At 40.6% G+C, this 25,187-nt stretch overlaps 2 protein-coding genes across 2 annotated transcripts; both read right to left on the reverse strand.

Annotated features, from left to right (window-relative positions):
* Positions 1-34: 34 nt before the first annotated feature.
* On the reverse strand, positions 35-13,957 carry firrm (fignl1 interacting regulator of recombination and mitosis). Its single transcript, XM_064334060.1, has 25 exons — positions 13,718-13,957; positions 13,003-13,118; positions 10,726-10,762; positions 10,497-10,585; positions 10,295-10,399; positions 9,920-10,060; positions 9,411-9,573; positions 8,970-9,054; positions 8,557-8,695; positions 8,225-8,314; positions 7,906-7,970; positions 7,437-7,585; positions 7,140-7,278; positions 6,477-6,762; positions 6,126-6,226; positions 4,929-4,980; positions 4,399-4,488; positions 4,119-4,304; positions 2,989-3,105; positions 2,635-2,730; positions 2,384-2,497; positions 2,016-2,120; positions 1,767-1,847; positions 1,562-1,684; positions 35-565 (listed from the first exon to the last, which is right to left on the reverse strand). Exons 2-25 carry the CDS (start codon positions 13,090-13,092, stop codon positions 368-370), a joined length of 2,841 nt encoding a protein of 946 aa, XP_064190130.1. The 5' UTR covers positions 13,093-13,118; positions 13,718-13,957; the 3' UTR covers positions 35-367.
* A 6,976-nt stretch (positions 13,958-20,933) lies between these two features.
* si:dkey-51e6.1 lies at positions 20,934-22,743 on the reverse strand. The gene is made up of 3 exons (XM_064332142.1): positions 22,537-22,743; positions 21,484-21,608; positions 20,934-21,316 (listed from the first exon to the last, which is right to left on the reverse strand). Exons 1-3 carry the CDS (start codon positions 22,679-22,681, stop codon positions 21,224-21,226), a joined length of 363 nt encoding a protein of 120 aa, XP_064188212.1. The 5' UTR covers positions 22,682-22,743; the 3' UTR covers positions 20,934-21,223.
* Between the last annotated feature and the right edge of the window lie 2,444 nt (positions 22,744-25,187).

The following is a 25,187-nucleotide window of genomic DNA, read 5'->3' on the forward strand; positions in this document are numbered from 1 at the left end:
TTAATGAAAAGGAGAGAGTTGGTACTGTAGGATATGTAGTCCATAAGCAAAAAGGCACTTAAGGTTTTATTTCCATTCAAGACTATTTCTAATATCAAACTTGGGCTGGCAGAACAACTGAATACACAGGTGTAATTTTCACAATCGAAAGAAGTAGTATGATGAATTTCATTTATCAAAATTTAATAAAATATAAAATACAATCGTTTGGTGACCGTATGTTGACCCTTGCAATATAAACAGAATTTGACACACAAGGAACACATCACCGTTCTGTGGAAAAGAAACAATTGAGGACTACTACATAAAAACAAGGGTGTGAATGAACAGTTCAGAGCCACTGTGGCTGGCTGCTGCCGCTGCAGGGCTAAGTTTTCAAAGGCCTGGCTGTGTTGATTCGGGTTATCAGTGCCTGCAGGTCCAAGAGCCGGGCCGTCACCCATTGTGGTGGCGGAATTTGTTCAGTTAAGGTGCACAGTGTTTTCAGAGAGCTTTCTGCTGTCTGGAGATACTTTTCATACTCTTCCTCTTCACTGGTCTCTTGTCGAGATCGTTTTGAACATGGCTGGCGGGAAAGACAATAGGTTTTTTTGTGGCCTAAGCAATTGGTGTAATACTCAACCATACCCTTGTTTTAAATTCACCTACACTAGCGATAGTAACAATCCGCCCATATCCTGACATCTAGCCCATTCCTGAAAGGGTTATGGGATCCAACATTCTGATGAATGGGTCAAGTACGAGCCATTTAAGAATGGAGTGCTTATGGTGCATTCATTGTAAGGAGTGATAATATGGCCTATTTTGCCAAGTCAGTCCAAATATACATTTATTGATGCCAATTATGGTTTAAATTGTTTAATTATTGCTGTTTAGGGCATAATCATTTATTCAATGTAGTTACATTCTGTTAGTGTTATTCCAAGTTTTACCTTGAAAAAAAATTATACATGATTTAACATACCACATACATCTAAACCACATTGTCTAGAAATTACAAAGCAAATTTCAGATTTAAAACCCTGATAGTTAACAAAAAACTGAATGGTAGCTATTGGTACATCTGTGGGTGCATTTACACACACACTAATACTTCAATCTTACCTCGATTGTTACGGTTTACTGAAATGGTCACATAAACGTCTTCATCTGATTACCTTTATCAGCGCAAGGTCATAATTGGTGTATTAACCCGATTAAGACACCTGGATTTTTGCCCAATCTTTATATTTTTGGTGCATGTATGTCTTACTCTAATGTCTTTTGACTTTCTTTTTTGAAACTGTGGATGAAAACAAACATGGCTACCTCGTGCACTGTTTCCGTTGAGGACACACTGATTATGGACAGAATCATGTAAACGAGGCAACTGGAGTAATCGCATTGCTCGTATCCATACGTGCTTAGTCTGGGCTGCGCTGGGTTATACAGTTTTGGACACCAAGATGATTTCTAGTGTAGTGTTATACTTACACTCTAAGTATTTCGATACAAAGTTTATATTTAATGCAATGTATAGCATTAAATATACATTTATATTTAAGCATGTATAGACTCTCACCTGTACGTCACCTGTCGACTCCATACTATCATTCTCCAGTCTGGCATTGTGTCGATCTAAAACAGACTTTTCCGATTTTAACCTCTCAACTCGTTCTTTTGCCGTTTTGTCCACATGCACAATCTGCAAGTGAAAAGATTTGCCTCAGTTACTTTGCTGCTTGTAACTACTACTACCATTTCAAACTTGGGATTTTTCATTTTACCTTGCTGAGGAAATTCACCACTTCATTTTTTGAGTGTTCTGATGTCAAACTTTGGGAGATCACCTCTTCATGATTGGTTACCTCAAGCGGAAAAAAACATGAAGATAATGCTTATTTTAAAATATAAGACTTTACTTACAAACATAAAATTATTCAGTAAAATTGTGTATTTAAAGTTCATTTGATGTAATATGTAATGTAAAATATGTTATTGTTCTAACGCTGAATGCAGCCTTGTTGCAGACTCACCTCTGCAAAGCGGGAGAAGGCCTCTAGGGTGTGCTGGTGAAGAATCCACGACTCGTTGGCCAGCAAGACACTGAACAGGCTGGAGAGTTTGGGCAGAACTTGGCTCTGTGGAGAAAAACTCCCATCAGAAACAAATGAAAGCTTTGGCTCACTGCAAGGGTGAATTTTCAGCCTTTTTCTTTGTTTTTATAAGAGACTTAATCTATGTTTAGGCTGGAGAGTTTGGGCAGAACTTGGCTCTGTGGAGAAAATCTCCCAAAAAGCTTTGACTCACTGCAAGGGTGAATTTTCTGCCTTTTTCTTTGTTTTTATAAGAGATTTAATCTATGTTCAATTTAACTAACATTATCAGTCTTACTGAAACTCACCTGAATTTCAGGAGGTATGAACAACTTCCCCAGGGATGACAGAAAGTCCAGGGCTGCCAGCACAACATCATCTGGGCACTTCTGTGACAGCAGTGAGCTCAGACAGGTCAGAGCCTGTCATTAAAAAGTGTCCTTTACTACAATTAAATCACTTTGCATTTCTTCTTGTACATTTGGAGCTTTTTTACAGGAATAAAAAGACAGTGAAATGTTTGAGCATGATAGCGTGGGCTTCTGAGGCTGTGAAGTACCTGGCAGATGACGTGGGAATCTACGCTCTGCACTAAAATGGCACAGATGGACAGGAGCAGGCGCAGGGTGCACTGAACTGGACGGTAAGCCTGCACCTGAAAGACATTCCAAAAACATCAGTCCACACACAACATCACTCAAACCTCATTCAATGCTATCCTGTAAAAGGGTCTTTAAAAAGTTCTGTACAAATAAAATTGAATACAACACATATTTGCTCAATTATTCAAGAGTAAGTAATTCTACTGAACAGTTGGAATCTCCCTGGAGTACTTTCACAGGATGCAATAGGCATGGCACTTCAGGGAATGGCAGGCATATTTGGGTGGGTTACCTGGTCACCTCCGCCTTACCTGGCTAACACACATGCGAGGCCAAAGGCGAGAGACCATTCTCAGGACAGAGGACACACTCTCTGACCCTGTGGCTTCGCATCGAACCACAGCCAGAGAGGCCGCCAGCGCCACATTCTAGAGGGGACGAAAAACAGCTCAAATGTGCTAACAGAATTTAGAACATATTGAAATTCTTTTATTGATTTTAACATTCAACGTGTTCAACATGAAGCTAATTTTGGTCATCCTTATATGGCGGCTTTTAAAAACTGCTTAAATGGAACTTAGTGGTTAGTGGTAATAAAACATGGTGACAGCTATTGTAAAAAAAGTTTTTAATAAAAAACTATGACTACAAGTGTGCCAAAGGGGGCTGCTTGGTGGCTCATCCTGTTAAGGTACGGTTCTAGTGCATGGATGGACCCCATAGTCTGGTGCTGAATCCGGCCCATGCCAATGCAGACTGGCTGACTGCCCTTCAGGGGCAATACAAAACAGGCTCTACAACTGGCCAGAGATGGGAAGCTGTTAGTTAGCTGCCACGAAAGTTTCATTGTGCACAAGCCCCTCTGGTCAATCAGGCACCCGCAAGTCCACCTGGTAACCTCAACTGGCCTCCTCTGACTCATGTACTCTACGTGCAAGCCCAACTAGCAAACACTGCTGTGATAATTAGCAATGGCTGACACCATATGCTTTGAAGGACAGGACATGCTCGTCTAAATTGACACAGTCAGCTGAATTGACAGTGGAGGCTGCAACAATGAGGGCTGACAAGTAAGGGGAGAAAATGGGGGTCATCAAAAACAAATGTTCCAGAGGACTAAATAACCACTTCAGCACTCTGACAAGTACAGGGTCAGATCTAAATACGTTCTTCCGTTCCCCTGGCTTGTACAGGGTCATGTGAATGGTACAGGGTCCTTGGTCATTTCAGGGTAAGGACCAAAGTTATTGTATGTCAATCAAGTTACACAACAGTGGCTGTATTCCAAGTCACAAGCAAGTTTGTTTCTCACAGTCACGCTCAAAGGTCCAAGGTGACTTGACAACCTCTGCACAATTTGAGAACAGTGGCCTTTGTCCAGCATGTGCTTCCTCTCCTCGAGTCATTTGACCTTTGACCTGTCAGAGTGCAGCACCCTCACCACCGCCTCCAGCTCTCCCAGCCTGCAGCCTGTCTCCAGCCAGCCCGTCACCGCGGCGCCCGCCGCACTCATGACGTCCCTCTCCACGCGCCGCCCGACGTCCTGCGAGAGCGCCCGGAGCAGGACGTGCCGCCACACCGCCAGGTTCTCCGCCAGCCCGGGGGGGAACCTCTCCGCCACCTCCGCCTGCAGGCACAGACACGCGGTAAGAGCCCCGCGGCCACGAGGGGAGTCGCCGTTTTTTGTCCTGAAAACAAGTCTGCGCCCCCGGCCTCCTGACCTGGTGCTGGGGGGTCATGAGGAACATCATCCGCCTCAGCAGCATGGCCAGGTGGGACCGCTGGTAACACTCCCCAGGGCAGGCCTTGATCTGTGGAAAGGAACACGGAGTTCAGTTCCCGGCAGGCAATTCATTAGGGGCCCCTGCAGTAAACTGCACCACAGGAAGCACCAATTCATCTGAATTTATCAGTAAATTGTTCAGAAATCTACAGCACTAAACCTAGCAATATACTGTCCAAATCAAACACAGCAGCGCATTTCACCGATTCCGAAATGGCTACTCTCAATGCACAAACAGAGAAAAGGTCGAGCAGGCAGTGACGCATGGCAGCTCAGAGGGGTGCTAGCGTGCGCTGGGGGTCAGTGCTCTCTGTGTAACGGACAGGTGTCCGGTCCAAGATTAACCGGGGCTAATTGTCACCTTCGGCAGGGAGTCTCCGAGTGGCCAGGCGCCGAATTAACGTGAAGCCCCCTCCCGTTTCACTCCCGGAGAGCTTCAGCTTCAGAGATACACAGAGAACTACTCACCAGATGAGCTGCGAGGACCACATGATGCAGACACAGCTCTGCTGTTCCGTAGCTGCAACAACAAGGCCTTTTAGCTCACTTCAGTTCAAAGGAATTACATCATTTGTGATAGAGTCTAAAACTGTATACAACATAGTATTTAGTATGCATTTTTGAGTATGCCAAGTAAGAAAGGTCCGTAGTACAGAAAATGTAGTACTCTTGAATTTATCCGGAAAGTATACCAGCTCCCAACAAGGTTATCATCGTAAATTAAATCTAAAACTAAGACGAAACGTGTGTGAATAAACCTTATTGTAAACTGAAAAACCTTTTAAAAAATAAAAATACACATATATATTTTCAGTTTTCATCCTGTTCATAATGTGCCAGGTAAGGAAGAGAGAAAATTAGGCGGATAGTTTCCCCCTTTCTGTTGAACGCTACTTCACAAGATGGTGTCACAGTGATGATGTCCTACAAACCAAAAATATGCCTGCACTAACTGTGCAGACATATTAGCCTTATTCCAGACTCCACTGTCGAGTTAGCTTGGCAACGTGCTGAAAATTTTGGGAACAAAACAGCACAGTCCTGTTTCAGTATGACTATGACTCATTGTCTGGTCTGTCTTTCATTAAATCATTCAAGGCTCCATGCTAGTTTGAGATGGTTTTCAAAATGAATTTAAATAAATGGCAAAAATAATTTGATTTAAAACTATGCCCCTAGCAAATGGGGTACCCCCCCCCCAAATTTCTTTTTTAAAAACTTAAAACTAAACAAAAACTAGCAAACCCACTCTTATAATTAACTCAAACTAACTGAAATTGAAATCAAAATGAAACTTAAACAAAAACTAAAGAAAATTTCCTTAGTTTTTTTTTAGAAAACTATAAAAACCCTGACTCCCACATAATAAAAAAGTGTGCATTCACTGCACACTATTCTGGCAATGGTGATCCTGCAATTCTTTTATCTTGGCTGTTTCCATTGTTTCCAGCCAGCCAATCCTGAACAAATACAACAGGCAACTGTGCGGCTGTTAAATTCTTGTTTTCTTAATGTTGTCTTAACTGTACCTAAACTGCAATAAACCAGACAATACTAATTGCCCGAGTAATTTAATAAATAAAGCTAACTAGAGTTAACTTTAACATTAGGTAAAGTTAATGTCAGCTAACTAGCTAGCTAAAGAATCTGAGTTTATTAACTCACCGTGCCATAAAGCACCAGACGTCAGTCGCCAGGAGAGCCGTCTGAGTGTCCGGCTGCAGAAGCACCTCCAGCAGGGTGCGCTCCTGAGCAGAGCAGAAACAGAACCCCCGTCAGACTCATCCAGATGATCGCCACTCACCTGAACAACGATCTCTAGTCTAACCCAGCTCCCCTTCCCTGCTAGTCTAACCCAGCTCCCCTTCCCCGCTGGTCTAACCCAGCTCCTCTTACCCGCTAGTCTAACCCAGCTCCTCTTCCCCACTAATCTAACCCAGCTCCTCTTACCCGCTAGTCTAACCCAGCTCCTCTTCCCCACTAGTCTAACCCAGCTCCTCTTCCCCCTAGTCTAACCCAGCTCCTCCTTCCCTCTGCAGCCGTATCCCTGTTCTCCATTCGCGCTGCTACCAGCTCGCTGTCTAAGGTCGCTCTCCCAGCTAGCCGCAAGTGCGCCTGCCGCAGCTGGCCGCTGCAGGCCGCAGCTGCTAGCCAGTCGTTCTCGAGCGTGCAGCCCGCACCAGGCTCTGCGGGCACTGCCGCGAAGTCCGACATGCGCCTCGGAGACCAGCCTGGGCCGCCGGCATGACGCGGGGAGCAGCCGTCTGCGACGCATCGAAACAGCGCCTGGAAGACCGTCAGCCTGACGCGCAGGCGGGGGCAGAGCGGGGGGTTAGCGACCGTCTGTCTTACATAAATCAGTAATACAATTATTTAATTGCCATTGCAAAAATATGCACATTTTATATGTGGCTACAATTTTGAATAATTTTTCTCCACACTGGGAGTATATTCATGACGAATAGTTACAAAGAGCCTTATTTTATGATTTTTTTTCCCTCGCCAGTTTCTACTGCTAGTTGGCCAGAGCCAACCACGCAAGTATTGGTCTTAGTGTCTCCATCCCTGCAGTAACTTACTCTAGACTTAGAGAGAGCTAGGGTGATAGTTAGGTGGTAAAAATCTGTCTAGGGGTGTGCAGAGTGTTAGTGGAGCGTTGGTCGGTGCGCGGGTGCGTACTTGGGCGTGTCCTCCGGGAACCTGCTGCCCTCACACCACAAGCGCAGCACCTCCTCTGGCTGGGAGGAGAGCTTGCCCGTGATGTTCACCAGCAGGAGGCAATGAGGGAACAGGAGCTCCGGACCGGACTCTGCATCTGCTAAAAAGACAAGAGCGCAGCATCATCAATACCAAGCCATGCTCAAGGGCTACTATGCTCTATAGTCAAGTTCAGCAGTAGCCGTAGCCAAACAGCTGCTATCCAATTCATTCTCAACCCAAGCGGTTGCGTAAGCTGCTGAAATGAACGGTACTCACGCTGCTTCTCTGCCAGCACGGCTTCGGCGAAAGGCCTGAAGGGCAGCAGCTGGGCAATGAGGGCGTCCATGGCCACCAGCACCACGCTGCTCATCTCGCCGCTGTGCACGCTGGAGATGGGCGGGGACCACAGGCTGGGGGGCAGCTTGCTGAGGGAGGGGCACGATAAATCACAGCTCGGTAGTGCTAAGCTTACCCATTCACCCTAAAGCAGCGGGCACTTTACACACATGCGCTTGCAGGGAAATCCGGAAGGTTCCAAGACCTTCCCTTCAATCCAAACGGCAAATCACTTACACCTGGAACACCAGGTGGGTTGTGTGCTCATCTACATAATTACCTTAATGACAGAAAAATCACCAAACCCTTATAGATATTCAGGACAAAGCAGGAAACTAGCAACACAGCTTCTCATCTATGGAGTCAATCAAGACAGAAGTAATTTCCCATCGAGAAAAATTTTATTTACCTCAAGATCTGAAGGTAGACATGGTGGAAGTATCCACAAGACTTCGCTAGAAAAGCTGTGAATTCCTGTAGGAGGGAAATGTTAAAATGCTATCATATTAGTGAGCACTGTTACATTATAGCATTGTCCCAGCCTTTTATTCTCTAAACAGTTTTTACTTTCTCAAATAGATCACAAAAATGCAATTACAAACAAAACCAGCAGGCACAAACGACATGTTTATGGCCTTAAAGAGACATTCTGTGTACAAACTGGGCTTTTATACATGAACAATGCATGATTTCACTCTGTCATATTAAATGTCCTTTGATATTCTTACCTTTACATAGTGGACTAATGTGTTGGCAAAAAACCTACACATCTTTGTCGTTTTCTGGAACAACTTGAATTCAGGACACTGTACATTTTCCTTGGGGGAAAAACAACAACAGAACAGCGCTTTACAAGGCAGCAAACATCACAGCTGGGGATCGCTTTCAGAAAACTAGCATAAGCCAAAGAAGGCAAGCTGCTTTCACACATCTCTGCTTTCTCTGGATCCCGCTCTCCTTCCTGTGAGGCTGACTCTGAACAGGCCGCGAGTTTGTGGGCGGACTAAACTGAGCGCTGGACATCCTAACGGCGTTCGGTGGCAGGCCCGAGCGTTCGCACCTGCGTCCCAGACTGCTTCATCTGCTGGGCGAGCTCCAGACAGGTGTGGAAGGAGGCCAGCAGGTCGTCACACAGACAGGACACGATGTCACCGTGGTGCAGCTGCTCCTCCAGCAGCGCCTGGTACTTCACACTTTGCCTGAAACAAGAGCCCGTCAGCTTCGACTCCACACAGGGTCTCAGAGGCACACACCATGCTGCTGTGCTCCTAGCCCACCAGAGGGACACACATAATGCAGCTGGACCCAGACCTGACCAACACGGAGTGAGATGTAGCAAACAGGGTAGAAGCATTCAATGGAAGACACAGCATGTACTCTACTTATATGGACCCCCTTTCAAACCATGCTCTGAATTGCCCCTGCTCACACAAAATACGACAACTGTGCGATGTAATTGTTTTTTATACTTACCGAATTATAAACTTCCATGTGTTTGCATGCAAGGCAATGTCCAGGTTTGATATTACAGAGCATATTTCCAAGAGACTGTGAATAGCTGCAGAAAATAAAATACGTTATAGCTTAACACAATTGTCATCATGTAGATCGAGGCACCATAAATAGACACAGAAGGGGAAATTTACTGCACCATATATGTGACGCAGTCCCAGGCCTGTGGTAGGACAGTGTCCTTTTGTTTTGAAGAATTACCTACCAAATAGTATTGGGTAAACCAGTCCAGGGGAGTCCCAATCCAAGTAAACCAAACGTGTAAAGAAACATGGCCCTCAAAACTGTATCCTCTATCCCTGATATAAAATCTAGAGGGGAAAGATGTCTATTGTGTACTGTGTATTCCGAGCCACACAACATTGCATTTCTGATTACTTTGTTATACCAGGTCAGACCCACCTGCCAAAATATCAGAGACCTCTTGCTCAGAAGCTGCACTCCCCAAGGCTATCCTGTCCAGCAGCTCTATCAGACTCTTCTGGAGAGAGTACGCTTCTTTGAACAAGGCCTGTAGGAGGTCAGTGACCAGAGACATACGGCCACCATACACAACCTCGCTCTCCTATGGGAGAAGGAGAACGACAGGTCGTGATTATGCAAACTGGACTGAGGAGATGTGTGTGGTGCAGATAACTGCATTCAGCACCCTGAATGAAAACAAACTTACTTCGGTATTCTAAAAAAAGTATTTTGCAGAAATATCCCACTGTGATGTAGTATGGAGTAATGAGATAGTATGGGTAAGGGTTCCTACAGTTCTTACACTGCTCTTGTAAAGTTGAACAGTGTATGCATATCGCTTCGGTATCCATTATATAAATTGTACAAATGGACTATTGCTGAAAGTGAAAAGTGAAAATTTGATGTCATGATTTTTGCTTTCAGAGGGCTTCTCAAATACACATTACCTTGCAGTGCAGAAAAGTGTCCTTCAAGACCTTCAAAATGCAGAAAGGTAAAGAGCGAACAGTCTCCAGAGTTAGGGAGTCCTTGAAAGAGCAGACATGACGAACACAACCTGACAGAGTTTCCAAAATTTGGACCATAGCCTGTGGGGGTTTTAGACACAAGGTCAATTGCTTCAAGTACATAAGCACCCAATTGGTCCATTCAATTGACATACACCACTCATAACATTAACTAGAACTCTAGAATTACAGCATTCATTAGTTATACCTTCTGCAGCAGTGCACTATAATGGTTACATTTAAGCAAGCCTCAACCGTGTAATAAAATATTCACTAGTATGAAACAAACCAGTGCATGCACAACACACCCATTACCTGCAGACTGTTCCTCAGAAATGCACGCAGCTCTGAGTTCTGACTAGACATTCCTCCTACTTGGCTTGAGATCTCTTCTACCAAGTCATTAAACATCTTTACAACCTGTGGAGAAGTATTTATTCTTAGAAAAGCACAGATTACTTTTTTAAAGTCAGCAATAATTGAACACATTTGCTATCATATTCAACCAATAACTCACCTTGGGCAAGACCTTAGAGAAACACTCAGCCTCAAGCTCTACCATGCTCATGTGAGGAATAAACATCTCTGTGATTATTTTGAAGACACCTGCAGAAAAAGGGACACTTTTTAACAACTGGCTTAAACGTCTAATGCTCATCGTTTGATTAGCCTACATGCAAATGACGAGCTTCTAGAAGAAGAAAAAAAACTGTAACAAAAAAGGAACCAGGTTAGGTAGGACTTACGTATAAGTTCATCCTGTTTGTCAGCGTGAAGATGCGAGTAGCCAAGTTAAAGATAAAATACTATAATTACTTCTCTACATGACGTTACTGTGGAAAATCAGATTTAGCTCTATATTTTTTATTCGATATTTTTATGTTTTACATATCTCAATGTGAAGTATGTTTCTGAATTTCATGACATACATTAGACTAAATTCGCAAAAGGAGAAGGAGCAGATAAACAGAAATCAGAAGTGGTAATTCATCCGCACTGCTACACTGTTTTTCATAGCTAAAATTACAGCTATGACCGCATCAAGACGATTATTGTTGCACTCAGGGTTTCCGCCAGTGTACTGCAAGCCCGGCGGCCCGCCGGGCCTAAATTGACCCCCCGGGGGCCTAAGCATCGGGGATTCTTTTTTTAAATGTATTTTTAAGATGTTTTTTCAGCTACAGTTACAGTGGGGCAGCTTGGTTGGAAAGCTCACCAGCGACATCTTTTGGTTAAAATGTGAACGCTCTATAGGAAAACAGCAGGTCTGTTCTTTACCCTCCTTTTCCATAGTGACGTTCAACACTTCATGCTTCCAACTATCACAAGCTAACGGTACCTAGCAAGGCACTATTTCTTTAGTAGGCTAACTAACCTCGTTACAAACTGTGTTATCACTTCATCTCGTCGGTAAGTACATTCTTTTTATATTAACTTAAGCAGTGTGTAGGTAACGTTAAACTATTGACATGAATGTAACGTTCGATACATTGTAACATTACATGATTTATTAATCGCCATCTAAATAACGACTTCACTTGTTTATTAATAACGTTAGCTTGGTGACATTGATGTGCACGACAACGTGGTTATATAGCTAACTTAGCTAGCTAGCCAAACAGTCAGTCACACAGATACATAGATATTTTGTTGTTGTTGAAATGTGTCCAGCATTCCAAGGATGTACATTGTTGTAAGATCCAGTAGTCAATAAGTAGGCAGTGTTGTGCATATCCCGCTCTTACAGCTCGTTTCCAGCCCAAACCACTGCAAAGAGAGCAAACCTTTTTTTGTCAGTGACATTTCCTTCTGACATCTACGACGGCAATCGCAAACACGACATTTATTTTTGTATAGCTATTTCCATGGATACAATCGCATTTATTATTATTATTTATCGGTAAAAAACATTTACTTCATATCCAGGGAGATAGCCAACTACTTGCACGTTACATGACGTGTAGCCATTTAGTAATACGATCGCATTTCAGGCTAGAAAATAACCCGTTAATCCAGAGAAATTGCTGAGTTGTTTTAGAATCTTTATCGCAACAGAATGTATCAAGGCTGGCAGCCCGGATCAAATTTGTTGTGACAGCTGGCGTCCAAAACAAACACCTGAAAGAGGCTGCCTGCGTTCGTGCCTCCACCAAGGCGTTACGTCATTGTTTTGCAATGCGCAGCTGTCGTAAAAACATGCTGGCTTCGATAAGCGGAATCGATAAGGTCGGAGCCATACGATTCCAATGAATAGAACAGCTTGGAACCGGTTCGCGATTCCCATCCCTATTTAAATGTGCCCAGCATTCCAAGGCTTGTTGTAAGATTCAGGAGCCAATCAGGACTTGAATACAAGTTTTTTGTAGAGTGCAAAAACTTTGATATTATTTATTTTAATTTAATTTATTTTGTTGTTGTTGAGAACACAGCATTCCAAGTCTGTACATTGTTGTCAGATTCTTTGTAAGACTATGCCATGCTGTAAGTAGTTGTTGATTTTTTAAAATGTGTGTTGAATAAATGACTTATTTATAACAACATTCACATTACGTAGTTATATTTTCAAATCTCAGTCAGCTTTTAGCACTGACTTAATGTAGGGCCCTATGGAATCTGTGTTATAGCTTTTTTAAATTCTCAATTCCACGATTCCGTCCGTGATTCTGTTGTCACAGAAACTATAGGGCCCTACCTTAATGCTGCCATCAGTCTGTCGCTGGCCCGCGCCGGTCCCCCATCAAAAAAGACACTTGGCCGCCGGCCCCCGTCAAAAGATACTTGCCACCGGGCCTAACAACTTTTCTGGGGGAAACCCTGTTGCACGATTGTTTAACATTTTAATTTCAAAGTATGAGTGTTTAAATTTTGGCCTATGCGAGGGCCTACAAAAATCGTAGTCGTTCACATAGAAATTAACTGCATGGTACCCGGTGCATCACTGCAGCCCAAATATAACCCAATGTACTTCACAGTCTTTGAAACACAGTTCATGACATGAGTCCATTCGTCCACTGAAAGGATATGACAAGCTTGGGCAGTACTGATTTGAGCTCCTGTCGACATGTTTCCTCACTCCAGTGGATAATCTCCTCCAAAAGGGTTGCTTGAGACATGGTCACGCATTAGCATGCGACAATTTCTGTAACACACATATTGTAGCAAACATTTCATCACTGATGCACTGGGTGTCCTGCTGCCTAATATGTTCCTTGTCATAAAATCATTTCCATACCCTCTAGGTTGCTAATAACACACATCCACTGCGCTGACAGAGCGAAATAAATAACAACGCAAGTCAAGTTATACAGCTCCTCGTTAGTTTTAACTATAGCTAGCTATTTGGCGTTAACTGTTAAGCTACATAGTCACGCGCATAGTTTTAAGTTGGCTAACTTTACCTCTGAAACCAATTTTCACGAGCAATCGGTGCTAACGTAGCCAACTGGCTAATAATGTATCAGGACAAGGCATCGATTCGCTTCAACGTTACTTTTGTAAGCTAACATATCCAGCTACATAGCTTGCTAGTTAACGTCAAGGTTATGTTCATTCAACACAGTTCGAATCGCTGGCTGAAAAAACCTGACAGTGACAAAACGTAAACTAAATCTAGTTTCCTATTTGAGCTGAGCAGCACGACACTGTGGATGTTAGCTAGCTAACGTTAGAAAATAGATAACTAGTCTAGACTAGCTAGACTAAAATCATGAACTGCACATTCGCGAAAATGTAGCCTACCTTATCTGATTACATTAGTAACACTTGTATCCCCCGTGTTTTGTTCTCCGTGTATCCGTGAGAATTTAGTGCTAATTTGCAAAATTGTTATTTCACGAAGTTAACAGTGACTTTCGATTTTCCCTCCGTTTGTCTTGGAGTAAAGAGAGTGGGTGGTTCTAACCACTCGTCTTGAAATGTAGGGGCTTCTTAGTAACATCGCTTCCTAATTAACCATTAATATAAAGTGGAAATTTGAATGACCGCGAGGTATTTCTATCTTGGCAAATAAATCTGTATCTGCATTTATTATTATTATTATTATTATTTTCTTTTTTGTTTTTCTTAAGGAATGGACATTGTTCACTTCAACCATTGGCGCCTTGGATCCAGAAAACACGCTGTGAAAGAGAAATTGGCGGTGCCGAGAGAGGCAACTTGCAGATTTTTTCTGCCCATGTGAACTACATTGTGAGGAAGTGCATGTAGGCTAATTGTATGCACTCACCCTTTTGAAGGCAAGGTTAGGCCAAATTGCTGCTTAATTATTATGAGTGATCACCTTTATTCCATTTTGCAGCCGTTCTTTCTTGCCTGGAGGTTTTTTAAGCTGTGTCAGTCGCTCTGGATAAGAGTGTCTGCTGAAGGGCTTTTCCAGGATGACAATGTCCTTATCCAGAAAGCATGTGCCTCAAAATGCTGACTTCTCTGGCACCAGATTTGAACCACATCGAGCTTGGGAGATTCTGGAATGATGCCCAAGACAGCGTTTTCAGCCTTGATCAACAAGGCATGAGTTGACTGACATTAAAAGAATGGTGACACATCCCTCCAGCAGAATTCCAGACAATGCTAGATTTTATGTCACCATGGATACAATCTGTTCTGGTGGCACATAGTGGTCCAATAACCCTGTTAAGTGACTTGATAGGTTATTAGCACATCTGTGTTTATATCTTGTTTATTACTACACGTGTCATTTTCTTTTGAATGGGAGTCAGTTGGATTGATTTTCCAACCTTGTTGCTCCAGGCATTTATCTAACCAACTTAAATGATTTATTTTATAAAAATACTTGATGGATAATGGAAGGAGATCAATGAAGCATTCTGATGTAAATGTAAACTAATTTTTTTTTTTAATTAAAAAAAACTTTTCTTATTATAATGGATATTATAATGGTAATGGACAGTGCTTCCTTCATACATTTTAAGGGTATATCTCACATTATGTAGGGATGTTATCTTTCCAGATTGAATTATTTATGCAATTTGTTCATGTCACATTTTTGAACATGTCAAATAGAATAGCTTGCTAGCTTTCAAAATCAGTGTGTGTTGAGTAATCCATGTACATTCTCAGAACAACTACATACTGATTACACTTTGTGCACACTGTTCTCTCAGCACTAAAGTTATGATCTCAACTGAAGTGCAATATACAAACGTGCATCTTGTTATATCACCACCATCTTTGGGTAGTACCATCTCCACTAATACCCGAGGACTAAGGTTCCAAGTTGAACATTTCATGTACAGCAAAGATAGAGTACTATCTACACCAGTACTCTGGGCCTATGGTTCCAATTTGAACGTGCTGAGTATAAATGAGAACATGGAGGAGCTAATAAGATATACAGGTTTATTGATTCCATGGTCATGCAAAGACTTCAATATTAAACAGAGGAAGCACTAAGCCTATAATGCAGGGTTATTATTGTCTCATAACTCATTAGATAATATGAACCCTACACAAATAAAATGAGACTAAAATATTTTTTTCAAAAGGATCTACTCCAGCCAATGAGATTGAAAGACATCCTTTCCCTAAATAGTAGGTTGTTGTCTGGAACATTAGATTGTCAGCTTGAATAACTCAATTCCCTCGCTGTCTCATTTTCTGATGTGAGAATTACAGTTCTAAGAGACATTTTGTCATGAGTTATATACAAATAAATGCTGTATTTATCATTTTTTACATGCATCAACAGCATCTCTTACCTACCTGTGTGATTTAGCCTGTCCAGTAGCAGTCACAACATTCAACTTACTGTGTATTTTACTGTTATACAGCCACTTACATGGTATAGCTCCAGTGATTGTGTGCAATGTTGTATCATAGTTCTGCAGAAACTCAAATTTATGTGGTTATTTCATTTATTGAGCATTACACACCCATTCAGTACACAATTGATTTTCACTTGTAGTTAATATACAATGCAGTGAAGGTCTTGTATCTGCCTCTCTTTCAGAAAAGTCAGAAGGTGCAACCTTTTTTTTTTTGTTCTCCGACATACATGCATGCAAATCACAGCCCCTTTTCCTGTTTAACTACTATCAGGAGACACACGCAAATGTGTCTGTTTGTTCAGTGATAGAATTCTGCCCCAAGACCTTGAGTTCCTCAGAGCCTACTTCCCTCAATGAAAACAGAAGCCTTCATCATTTCAGCTGTACAGGCACAGAATGGTTTTAACTGTATTCTGTGCACAAATCCTTTCACACACCTGCATGCACTAGTAAAGTCAAGGAATTGCAGTGCCGTGACTTTGCAAGGTGCCAGTAGAAGATAAAAAAAATGACATTTGATTCACAAAGCACCTGCAGTGGGTGGGCATGGAATGTTACTGCACGCTAGCAGGAAAATTAAGACACAGTACCTTGTCTGGCACATGTCTATTCTAATTGTGTTATATACATCATTTCAGAGATTAATTTCTATGCATATGACATACAAAGATGACTGCTAATTACCATTGCAATGAGAAAGCTTTTTTAAAAATAATAAACCAATAGCAATAAGCAGTAATGTGGTAAGGTCCATTTTAAACCTGCAGTGTGTAAAATTGTCTGTGAATATGGCAGCTGTCATAGTTGCGCAGGGAAAACACCATGAACATTTTAAGCATGAAAGAGAGTAGATTTTCTGTTCAAGGGTATCCCTCTTTTGGATAACAGACAGAAATTACTCTTAATTAGTCAGTAGTCATATGGTCATTCCATTCTGTATTTGCTTGACAACAAAGATGGCACTGAACCTGACGTATGCAATTTAAGTATTTTATTTCATTATACTGAGACAAATATGTAGACCTACTTAAATAAAGTAGGTAAATAAAAAAGCATCCATTATAAAAGGTTCAGTTATATAAACTGAGATTGTAAACTGTAAGAAATATGGAAGCGGTCCATTTGCTGGTTATTTAACCAACCTTGTCTGTGGGTCAATAGTTTCTTATTTAGTCATTACTATACCCATGAATTGCACACCAAATTAATAGTAATCCCTTGTAAAATGGCAGGCAAGTTTCCCATTAATATTACAGTCATCGTTTGCTGAATTTTAAAAATAGTTTCAGGCAAAGCCAGCGTCTTACTTAATTTGTGAATTTGGAGATACAACTGTTGATATCAAGATCTGTTTCGAGTTAAATATATATATCAAATCAAAATCAAATCAAATCCAACAGTAGCAAGCCTAAGTCAACAGTAGCAAGGAAAAACTCCCTGTAACAGATAGGAAGAAACCTCAGAAGGAACCAGGCTCAAGGGGGGAAACCCATCCTCCTCTGGTCGGCACAGGGTGTAGCATTGTAACCAACATGGTCAGTAAGTCAATATTCAGTGTTCACATTGATCAAATTAGAGGTAGCTAAGTGGCAATCCTGTGGCAGCAGATCAGATGATGGGCAGGGCCGGGTGGTGATGGCGGGGAGTGGCAGGGTGAAGGCACCGACGAAAGAGGGGCTGGACCACGGTGGTGGGGAAGTCCAGAGGACAACAACATATATACAGGTAGTGCTGAGACAACTAAGGCTTGGTGAAACCTCAAATGTAAGCTAGAGCAGCAGGGAAGATTAAACTGGGAAAAACCCTCGCTAAAAAGTTCTGAGCTAATCTGACGGCCGAAACGGCACGCACGTTTTTTGGACTGTGATTTGGAGTCGCACCCCTTCCTTAAAAATTGTGGGTAGTAGCCAGCATAGCAGAATAATATGGAAAGGATTCAGATCAGTTCAAAAGAAACAGAGGACCCCCACCCCTTCCTGAGTTGAAGACCATTTTTTTGGACCTCCTTTTGAGATCATTCCATTTGTTCCCTGCTTTATCACATTAAACAACACTTACAGTACAGCTAGTATTTGTAAATGAACCCGTTTCTGAGACTTTTCCCTAATTGTTAAATTTCTCTAAATTAGTCTTAGCGAGTCTTTACCTATGTCACCGAGAACATGACATTTTTGCTTTCTTTATCACATTATTTTCAGTTTTTTCCAGGTGTCTTGGACTTGTACTTTTGTACCATCACTAACAGCTCTCTATTTTTGGATGGTTGCACAGTTAGATTTGCATCAATTCTTTGTATTGTATGTTTGAATAGTGTTTTGCAACACTGAACCTGATTTAACAACGTAGAACATAGTAAAAGTGGAATTACCATTATGATACACAATAGCTAACAGGCTCCCTATCACAGATAGGGTGTTCCTTTGAGTTTAGTGACTAATTTAATGCTTGGGGGCAGTAAGTTTGCATGCAGTAAAATAAACCAAAGCAGGCTCACCCCGTGCAAAAAAAGCACCAATGCATTAACCGATCAGCATGTTCAATAAAATTACAAGCAAATGGCTCTGCTGAAAATCGAGATCAACAACTACTACAAAACTACTTTTCCAGTCCAGGTAGTCTTCTTAGTTAGCAATATCTGATACACCAGGCTACAAGGGAGGCGGATTCTTCTTTTAAAATGGTACCTAAAGGCCAAACATGTGTCACTTACTATTTATAAAGCAGAGAATGAATGAGATTTATAATACACGTGTAAACAAAGTGATAAACCTCTTAAATGCTTATTTAATGCTTAAATTAAAATAGTTTAATACATGTTTATGTAAATTAGTATTACAAATCAAATTAATAATAAACTTTATACAGCACAGTTCATACAGTACAGTAGCACAATGCTTTACAGATCTTATGAAACAAAGGCACAATCAGAAAACAGTAAGATATATAACAGCTAGTAGTTAAAAACTAGAAATATAGAGAAGAATAATATAACAATAATAACAATAATGATAATAATAATAATAACAATTTAAAAAAATAAAATATAATAAAACTGTACTGTATATTATGGGGTTTCCTTGCAATCAGAACATAAAGACATCTGAAAAATGAATTATATATATATATATATATTCGTGAAAGTGGTCATATGGGTAATACTTTAAAGCACAGTGCTGTGAGAACAAAGAAAGGAATCCTGACTGTTGCTGGTAAAGGTCGTCATTTGTCCTGTTCAGTCAATTAGTACTTCCCGAATGTAAACAACCACACCTTCAAACAGTTAGATGTTCCCTCCTATTCCCAACAGTCGCAAAACCAAGTTCTCGGCTCCAGGTATTGTTAAAACAAAAGAGCAAAGCAGAGGCCAGAAATCCTTCACTTCCATTGATCAAGAAGGCCACAAATACTGGAGGAAATTCTGCTGAAGACAACCCCATCTAAGTGAACCTGCCTATTCATGGGATATTTGTCTCAACAAATTCAGGTCACATTTGTTTTAGAAGTTACGAGTTACAAATCGATTCATTTAAATGACTGTGTACAGTTTCTCAACCTCATCAACACCATTGTTTGTTCAGTGATAAGCCCCTAAGAACTGAGTGAGCTGACACATAATTGCAATCAAACTTTAAAAAGAAAAACATTCCAAAGAAATTCACAAGAATTTAGCTGAAAGTTGCTAGTTTCTTTTTTGACTGTTTGTATTTGAAGTTTCCACAATGGTGATTCCACAGATGTAAAAAAAAAAAAAAAAACAATTCTGTTTTTTTAAATCTGTAAGATAATGTTCAGATAAAAAAACAGAAATTACAAAGAAACAAACGTTTCCTGCCATCTTTCATGAGGCGTTTTAATTAAACAATCACATCAGTGAAACCTGGCGCCAAAGAGCATGCCACAACTCCACCTTCCTCCACTATTCACCATCCCCACCCTCTTTTGCCATGAATAGGCTTCTAGCCCTTCCCCGAATGGTCTAAATCTCTCCACAGTTCATTTGCCAAATGTACTGTATATGCAGTGCACTCCATGATATATGAACGTTTACAATGTGAAATCAAGTGTAACACCAATATTTGTTTGTTTGGTTTAGAAGATAGATGGTATGCTTGATTGGATTCAATCCTCAACACGTTTCTGTTATATTCTGAATAAGTTGACTTTTAACTTCAAATCTTCTACACTTACTGCCCTGAAAGCCCCTGTTAGCACCATGTCCTTCCAAGAAGTAGACTGGAAATAGCCAGCCCTTCCGTTTTCACTGCTGACCTCTTTTGAGTTGATAATGGGGTTCACATCCTTAAATCCTTTTATCCACAAAAAAGGAAGTTGGCACAGGACAACTGAAAACATACTGGTATAAAATTAAAAATGCCTTTTGTGTAACGTTTCAAATAAATCACAAGATTTAAAAAAGGTAAGTAAGAAAGCAAAACAACATAGCTTTGCATTGCAGCCACAGACTATTCATTTTGCAAACAACCTATGCTTCATTTTAGAATCTGTAAAAAATCAGAGGATTGCTTATGTGACAATTAAAACACAAATGAAACAGATAGAAATTTGGACTGTACCTGCACTGTGAAATAACTACTGCATTTTGTCCCCATGAAAATGCATGTAAAATAAGAAATATGCCTTACAAATTTGGTAATATGTTGCCACTGTTCACATGGTATTGTGGATGGTAATTCCTGACTTTGTTTGTTAATATCTCTGTAACATGACTAATTAGTTGGATTTAATTAAAAATAAATTTTTTAACTAGCTCATGTCTAATTTGGCTCAGTTCATGAGCTCTGAGAATGGTAGGCATTTCTCCTGTTTCATAGTCAAGTCCCAAAGCAAGAAATTACACTGATTGCAAATATCTGCACTAGGCCATAAAAAGGCCTCACTAATTCAATAGTTTTAAAACAGTTTGTTGTACATTGTTGCAAATTAAATTGTATTTGTAAATAATTGGTAATTTAGCTTCATTGTAATTACAGTGTGGACGCAAGGGTGTGAAATATGAAAATAGCATTGCGCAGGCGAGAGCACTGAAGGAGTACACACATTTCAGTACCAGTGTTCTTGGGTGTGCAGATGCTGGCTGTTTAGCTGTAACAATCACATCAAATTAGGAAGAAAAAACCACAATGTACATTTAATATCAAAACACACGATTATTGCTTTACTATTTTATTTCTGAGTCTCACAGGGGTACCAATGACACAGCAAAGGAATCAGCTAAATAAATTATAGTAGGTATAATGCTGACAAGATATTTAATACATCTGACCTGACTTTGTGCTGAAACAGCGGTTTATATACATTGTCCAAAGTGAATTTTAAAATACCAAAATGTACTGCAACTATTGTCTAGGTAGCCTTGACATGTTTTAGTAATGGGGCTGAATATTAGTAATATGAAATTAATATCAGATTCGTAAAATACTGCCCAATTAAATACGGTCTACTTTTTGTCATCAGACCAGGTGATATTGTAGTCTTGGAAGGCGGACTTCAGCTTTTCAGCAGTCACTGAATGCTCTGCTTTGCCATAGCCCTAATAGTGTAGAAAAAAGGTGTTTATGAGACCGATATAATTACGTTTCATTCAAATGAAAACAGAAACCTGCGCACAGTTAGACAAAAGGTGTTCCTCATGTGGACTGTCAAGCATGGCAATGATACTGTGAGCCAAATGTGGTGGAAGGTTAGCAGCTAACTTACTGTAGATTCACCAAAAACTCTGATCGTCTTCTCCTTACTGTTGTGCTCAATCTTCCCCCCTCCCAAACAGGTGCAGTCCAGTCCGAAGTTCTGCATCTCAGGACTGACCTTCTCAAATATGTGATCTAGGCAGATTACATTGAAATTAACTTTATCTCATGAGGGTACTGTAACTGTAAAATAACCTAAGGAGGGAAGTATAATGCATAAGCAGGACCGTATTTTGCTTTAGATTATATTAGTCTACATGATAAGGCTTCCTGAAAAAGATTTCTGGACACGGAAGCCATAATGGCTTGACTGGAAACATGTCCATGGAATGGCAGGCTATAACCCCTTGATGGTGAAATGTAAATAATTTAGGCATCAAAAAATTATGAAATAAATGAAAACCCCAAATTTCTAAATTAACCAACAACTAAATACTGACTCACATGTGAATTTTAAATGTGAAAATCCAAGTCACTTTGATGTACTGAATTATCCAATCAGGAACATAAATGCGAAATGCCAGATATTAAATCAGTAAATTATATAATGTTACCTATAAGTTAATTTTGTTTGTTACATATTGTCTGGCCAAAAAAAAAAAAAGAAAAAGATTTTTAAAAGCTAATGGATTTTAAATGTTAATGGCGCTGTAAAATGTATTAAGGCCTGAATTAGCAAGCAAAATGTTGATTTCCTTCTGATTGACTGCGATCAGACACCATTTTTAGTAAAACAGCTGGCCTGTAACGAAATCCAATACCGTATGCTTAGCTGCCATTACTCTACGTCGGTTTGCTAGCTTGCATTCTATGCTGCCCTGATGGTCACACAAATGTTTGACTAAAAAACCACGCAGCTACAACAAGCAAGCAATCGCGCAACTTTTTTCCTGTGGAGAAATATTTGCAAGAGTCCACTCGATGTAACTCACTACGGCACGTTCTTAATAAAAATTGAGCTAATTCACACTTTTGCAATTTCACGGAGGCGTGGCAATAGCCTGCATTACAAAATTGCCTACATAGGCCAGCTAAGCTAACTTAATTTTCATGGTGAACTTACTGTGATACTGAGCATTCTTTGTGCCTCTCACTATGTCTTTGTACTCTGCTCCGTCTTTTACCTTCACCCTGACCAAAATGTATTTGAACACTCCGTCAGGGTCGATTTCAACATCAGAAACTTTGCACAGTACATTCGCGGCCATTGCTTTAACGGATCTGCCAGTCGTAAGCAATCCCTTTTCAAACGCAACCTTTGGTGGAGACGGTGGAAGGAGTGTCGTACGGCCCCCAGAATCGATTTAAAGAGGTAGCACCTTACAGTAACAAATTGCTATCGCTTTATTCAGGACAGTCAGAAATGGACACATGGACTCGTGTCGCTCTTGTGTTCGTCTTTTAACGAAAAATAAGTAAAGAACAGGGAAAGGAAATAAGAAATCACGCACACGCTACATTGTTGAGAAAATGTAGTCTTTAGGGTACAGTACAAAATCTAATTTTAGCACCTACATATTAGTGGCGCGCCGTGGCGCCACTAATAAAGCAAGGATTAAAGGTGAACAAGAAATTAGTCATCATGCGCTATGTTACTGGTCATTCCGCAAAGTGAGTCACTTCCACTGAGTTGCGCCGGTCATTAAGAAAACACGGTGCAGCCGAACACAACAATGAACACAAGTCTATATGTCTGTGGAAGCACTTAACAGAAAAACTCCCAAACCCTAAGGTCCAGCCTTGGACTTCCACCCCAGGAAGTCCCAAATTTAGTCATCACAGACTTTATCATTTGTACAGGACGAGCTATATATATATATATATATATATACTACCTCGTCCTCGAAAAGCCTGGAATGATGCGTGAGAGACATGGATCAAGAGAGGAAGGACCACAGAGACTGCTTATGTATAGGGCCCAGAATTTTGTGCTACACCCCTATATATATATATATATATATATATATATATATATATATATATATGCAACACACCGATCAGCCACAACATTAAAACCACCTGCATTTTTTTCTGCTTTTTTCTGATTTAATATTTTATTTTCTCTGTTTGTAATCAAACAATTCATATCAAGGGTCCAAGGTATCAAATGAGCCTCAAACCACTGTGCTGCTGCCAGGCATGCAGTAGATACTACAAGCATTGCTTTTCCTGACTAATTTTCCTGTTGAACTCAATGGAAAAAATATTCAGGAGAAACAATGCTCGTAGTATCTACTGCATATCTGGCAGCAGCACGGTGGTTTGAAGCTCATTTGATACCTTGGGCCCTTGATGGCTTAAAGCCATTTAGCTAACAAATGTGTATCAGCATACTGTATCAGAATAATTTACAGCTGAATCTAGTCCCACCCCCCAATTCCCATAGAGATCCATTCAAATGCAAATAGTTTTGTATCGCTAGTAGGACAACCTAACAATAAGATACAGACTCTGATGATGTTGATAGGTCACAGACATCAGGAAGTCATGGCATGCAAATGATATGCGACCAAATACCAAACATGACTCTTTTATTTTACATTATGTTAATTTGTCTAAAACACTGAAATGGGGGACTATGTATAAAAAGTGCAGTAATTACTACATGGTGAATCCAAAATGAATAAGAATACCCTTTAATAAAAGCTCTGAGTTTGCGCTTTGACCACGTGTGAATTGTTTGATTACAAACAGAGAAAATAAAATATTAAAACAGAAAAAGCAGAAAAATGGAGGTGGTTTTAATGTTATGGCTGATTGGTGTGTATGTATGTATGTATGTATATATATATATATATATATATATATATATATATACACACACACACACAGGTGACAAATTAAAATAAGAACCCGAATAAATGAGGGGAGAAACATAACAAATGCAGACGCTTCCATACAGGTGTACTGCATGTTAAAGGATCAAGAAGGCAAGAGGAAAAGATCTGAGTAACTTTTAAAGAGGGTTCATTATTAGGGCTCGGACGACAGGAGCTTCTGTCATGAAAGACTGCTTAATTGCCTAGTGCTTCAATGGGAACAGTGACTACAGTGACGTCTGCATTTAGCTCTATGGGAAAGACATTAGTAAATAGGGTCATAAATTGTGGTTGAAAGTGTACATTTGATGACCGCAATGCTTGTGTGTTAGCGTGATATGCAAGGGAAAACAGAAGAGCAGCTCTTCCTCAGGTGACAGAGAATGTCAGTGCAGGATGTGATCAGAGTGTTGTCAATGGAGAGCAAAAACACTCCATTGACAACTACATAGAGATGCATATTATATTAGGGATGCAGTGCATAAACACCTCATTACAAAGATTAATACACATTTGAGAGTTCAGTGGCATAAAAACCATAGGCACTGGTGTACAGAGATGCATGCATGTGTGGCATAGCTTCTGGGAGCTACAAGCCCAGTTCCCTAATTTTTATAATAGACTACTACCTACATGCGCATGTATTACACATTTCATATTTATGGTTTATATCATGTTTGGCACCCCATGGTTTCTGGAAACATATAGCAAGCATGTAGCCTATTGGGACCAAAAAACAGTTTCTCGGTACAAAATTACAGCTCACATGCGTATTGTAATACTGATTAATTTCATACAGCTGATATTCACACGTGGATATTCAGTTATATTCTAAATTGGGGGAATCTCTGGAAGAAATCAAAACTGGTATGATATTTATGCACTTTGTTAAGAG

This window comes from Anguilla rostrata, chromosome 4 (assembly GCF_018555375.3).
Source record: "Anguilla rostrata isolate EN2019 chromosome 4, ASM1855537v3, whole genome shotgun sequence".
Taxonomy (NCBI): domain Eukaryota; kingdom Metazoa; phylum Chordata; class Actinopteri; order Anguilliformes; family Anguillidae; genus Anguilla; species Anguilla rostrata.

What these genes read in the sequence shown, in the direction of transcription:
- firrm (XM_064334060.1), bottom strand. Translation starts at nt 13,092, where the DNA reads ATGTCTCAAGCAACCCTTTTGGAGGAGATTATCCACTGGAGTGAGGAA. An exon ending in CAAACAGGATGAACTTATAC is followed by an intron (nt 10,586 to 10,725) that starts GTAAGTCCTACC and finishes CTTTTTCTGCAG; the next exon opens with GTGTCTTCAAAATAATCACA. An exon ending in GTCTACCTTCAGATCTTGAG is followed by an intron (nt 7,586 to 7,905) that starts GTAAATAAAATT and finishes CCCCTCCCTCAG; the next exon opens with CAAGCTGCCCCCCAGCCTGT.
- si:dkey-51e6.1 (XM_064332142.1), bottom strand. Translation starts at nt 22,681, where the DNA reads ATGGCCGCGAATGTACTGTGCAAAGTTTCTGATGTTGAAATCGACCCT. An exon ending in AAAGAATGCTCAGTATCACA is followed by an intron (nt 21,609 to 22,536) that starts GTAAGTTCACCA and finishes TAATCTGCCTAG; the next exon opens with ATCACATATTTGAGAAGGTC. An exon ending in GAGTTTTTGGTGAATCTACA is followed by an intron (nt 21,317 to 21,483) that starts GTAAGTTAGCTG and finishes CTACACTATTAG; the next exon opens with GGCTATGGCAAAGCAGAGCA.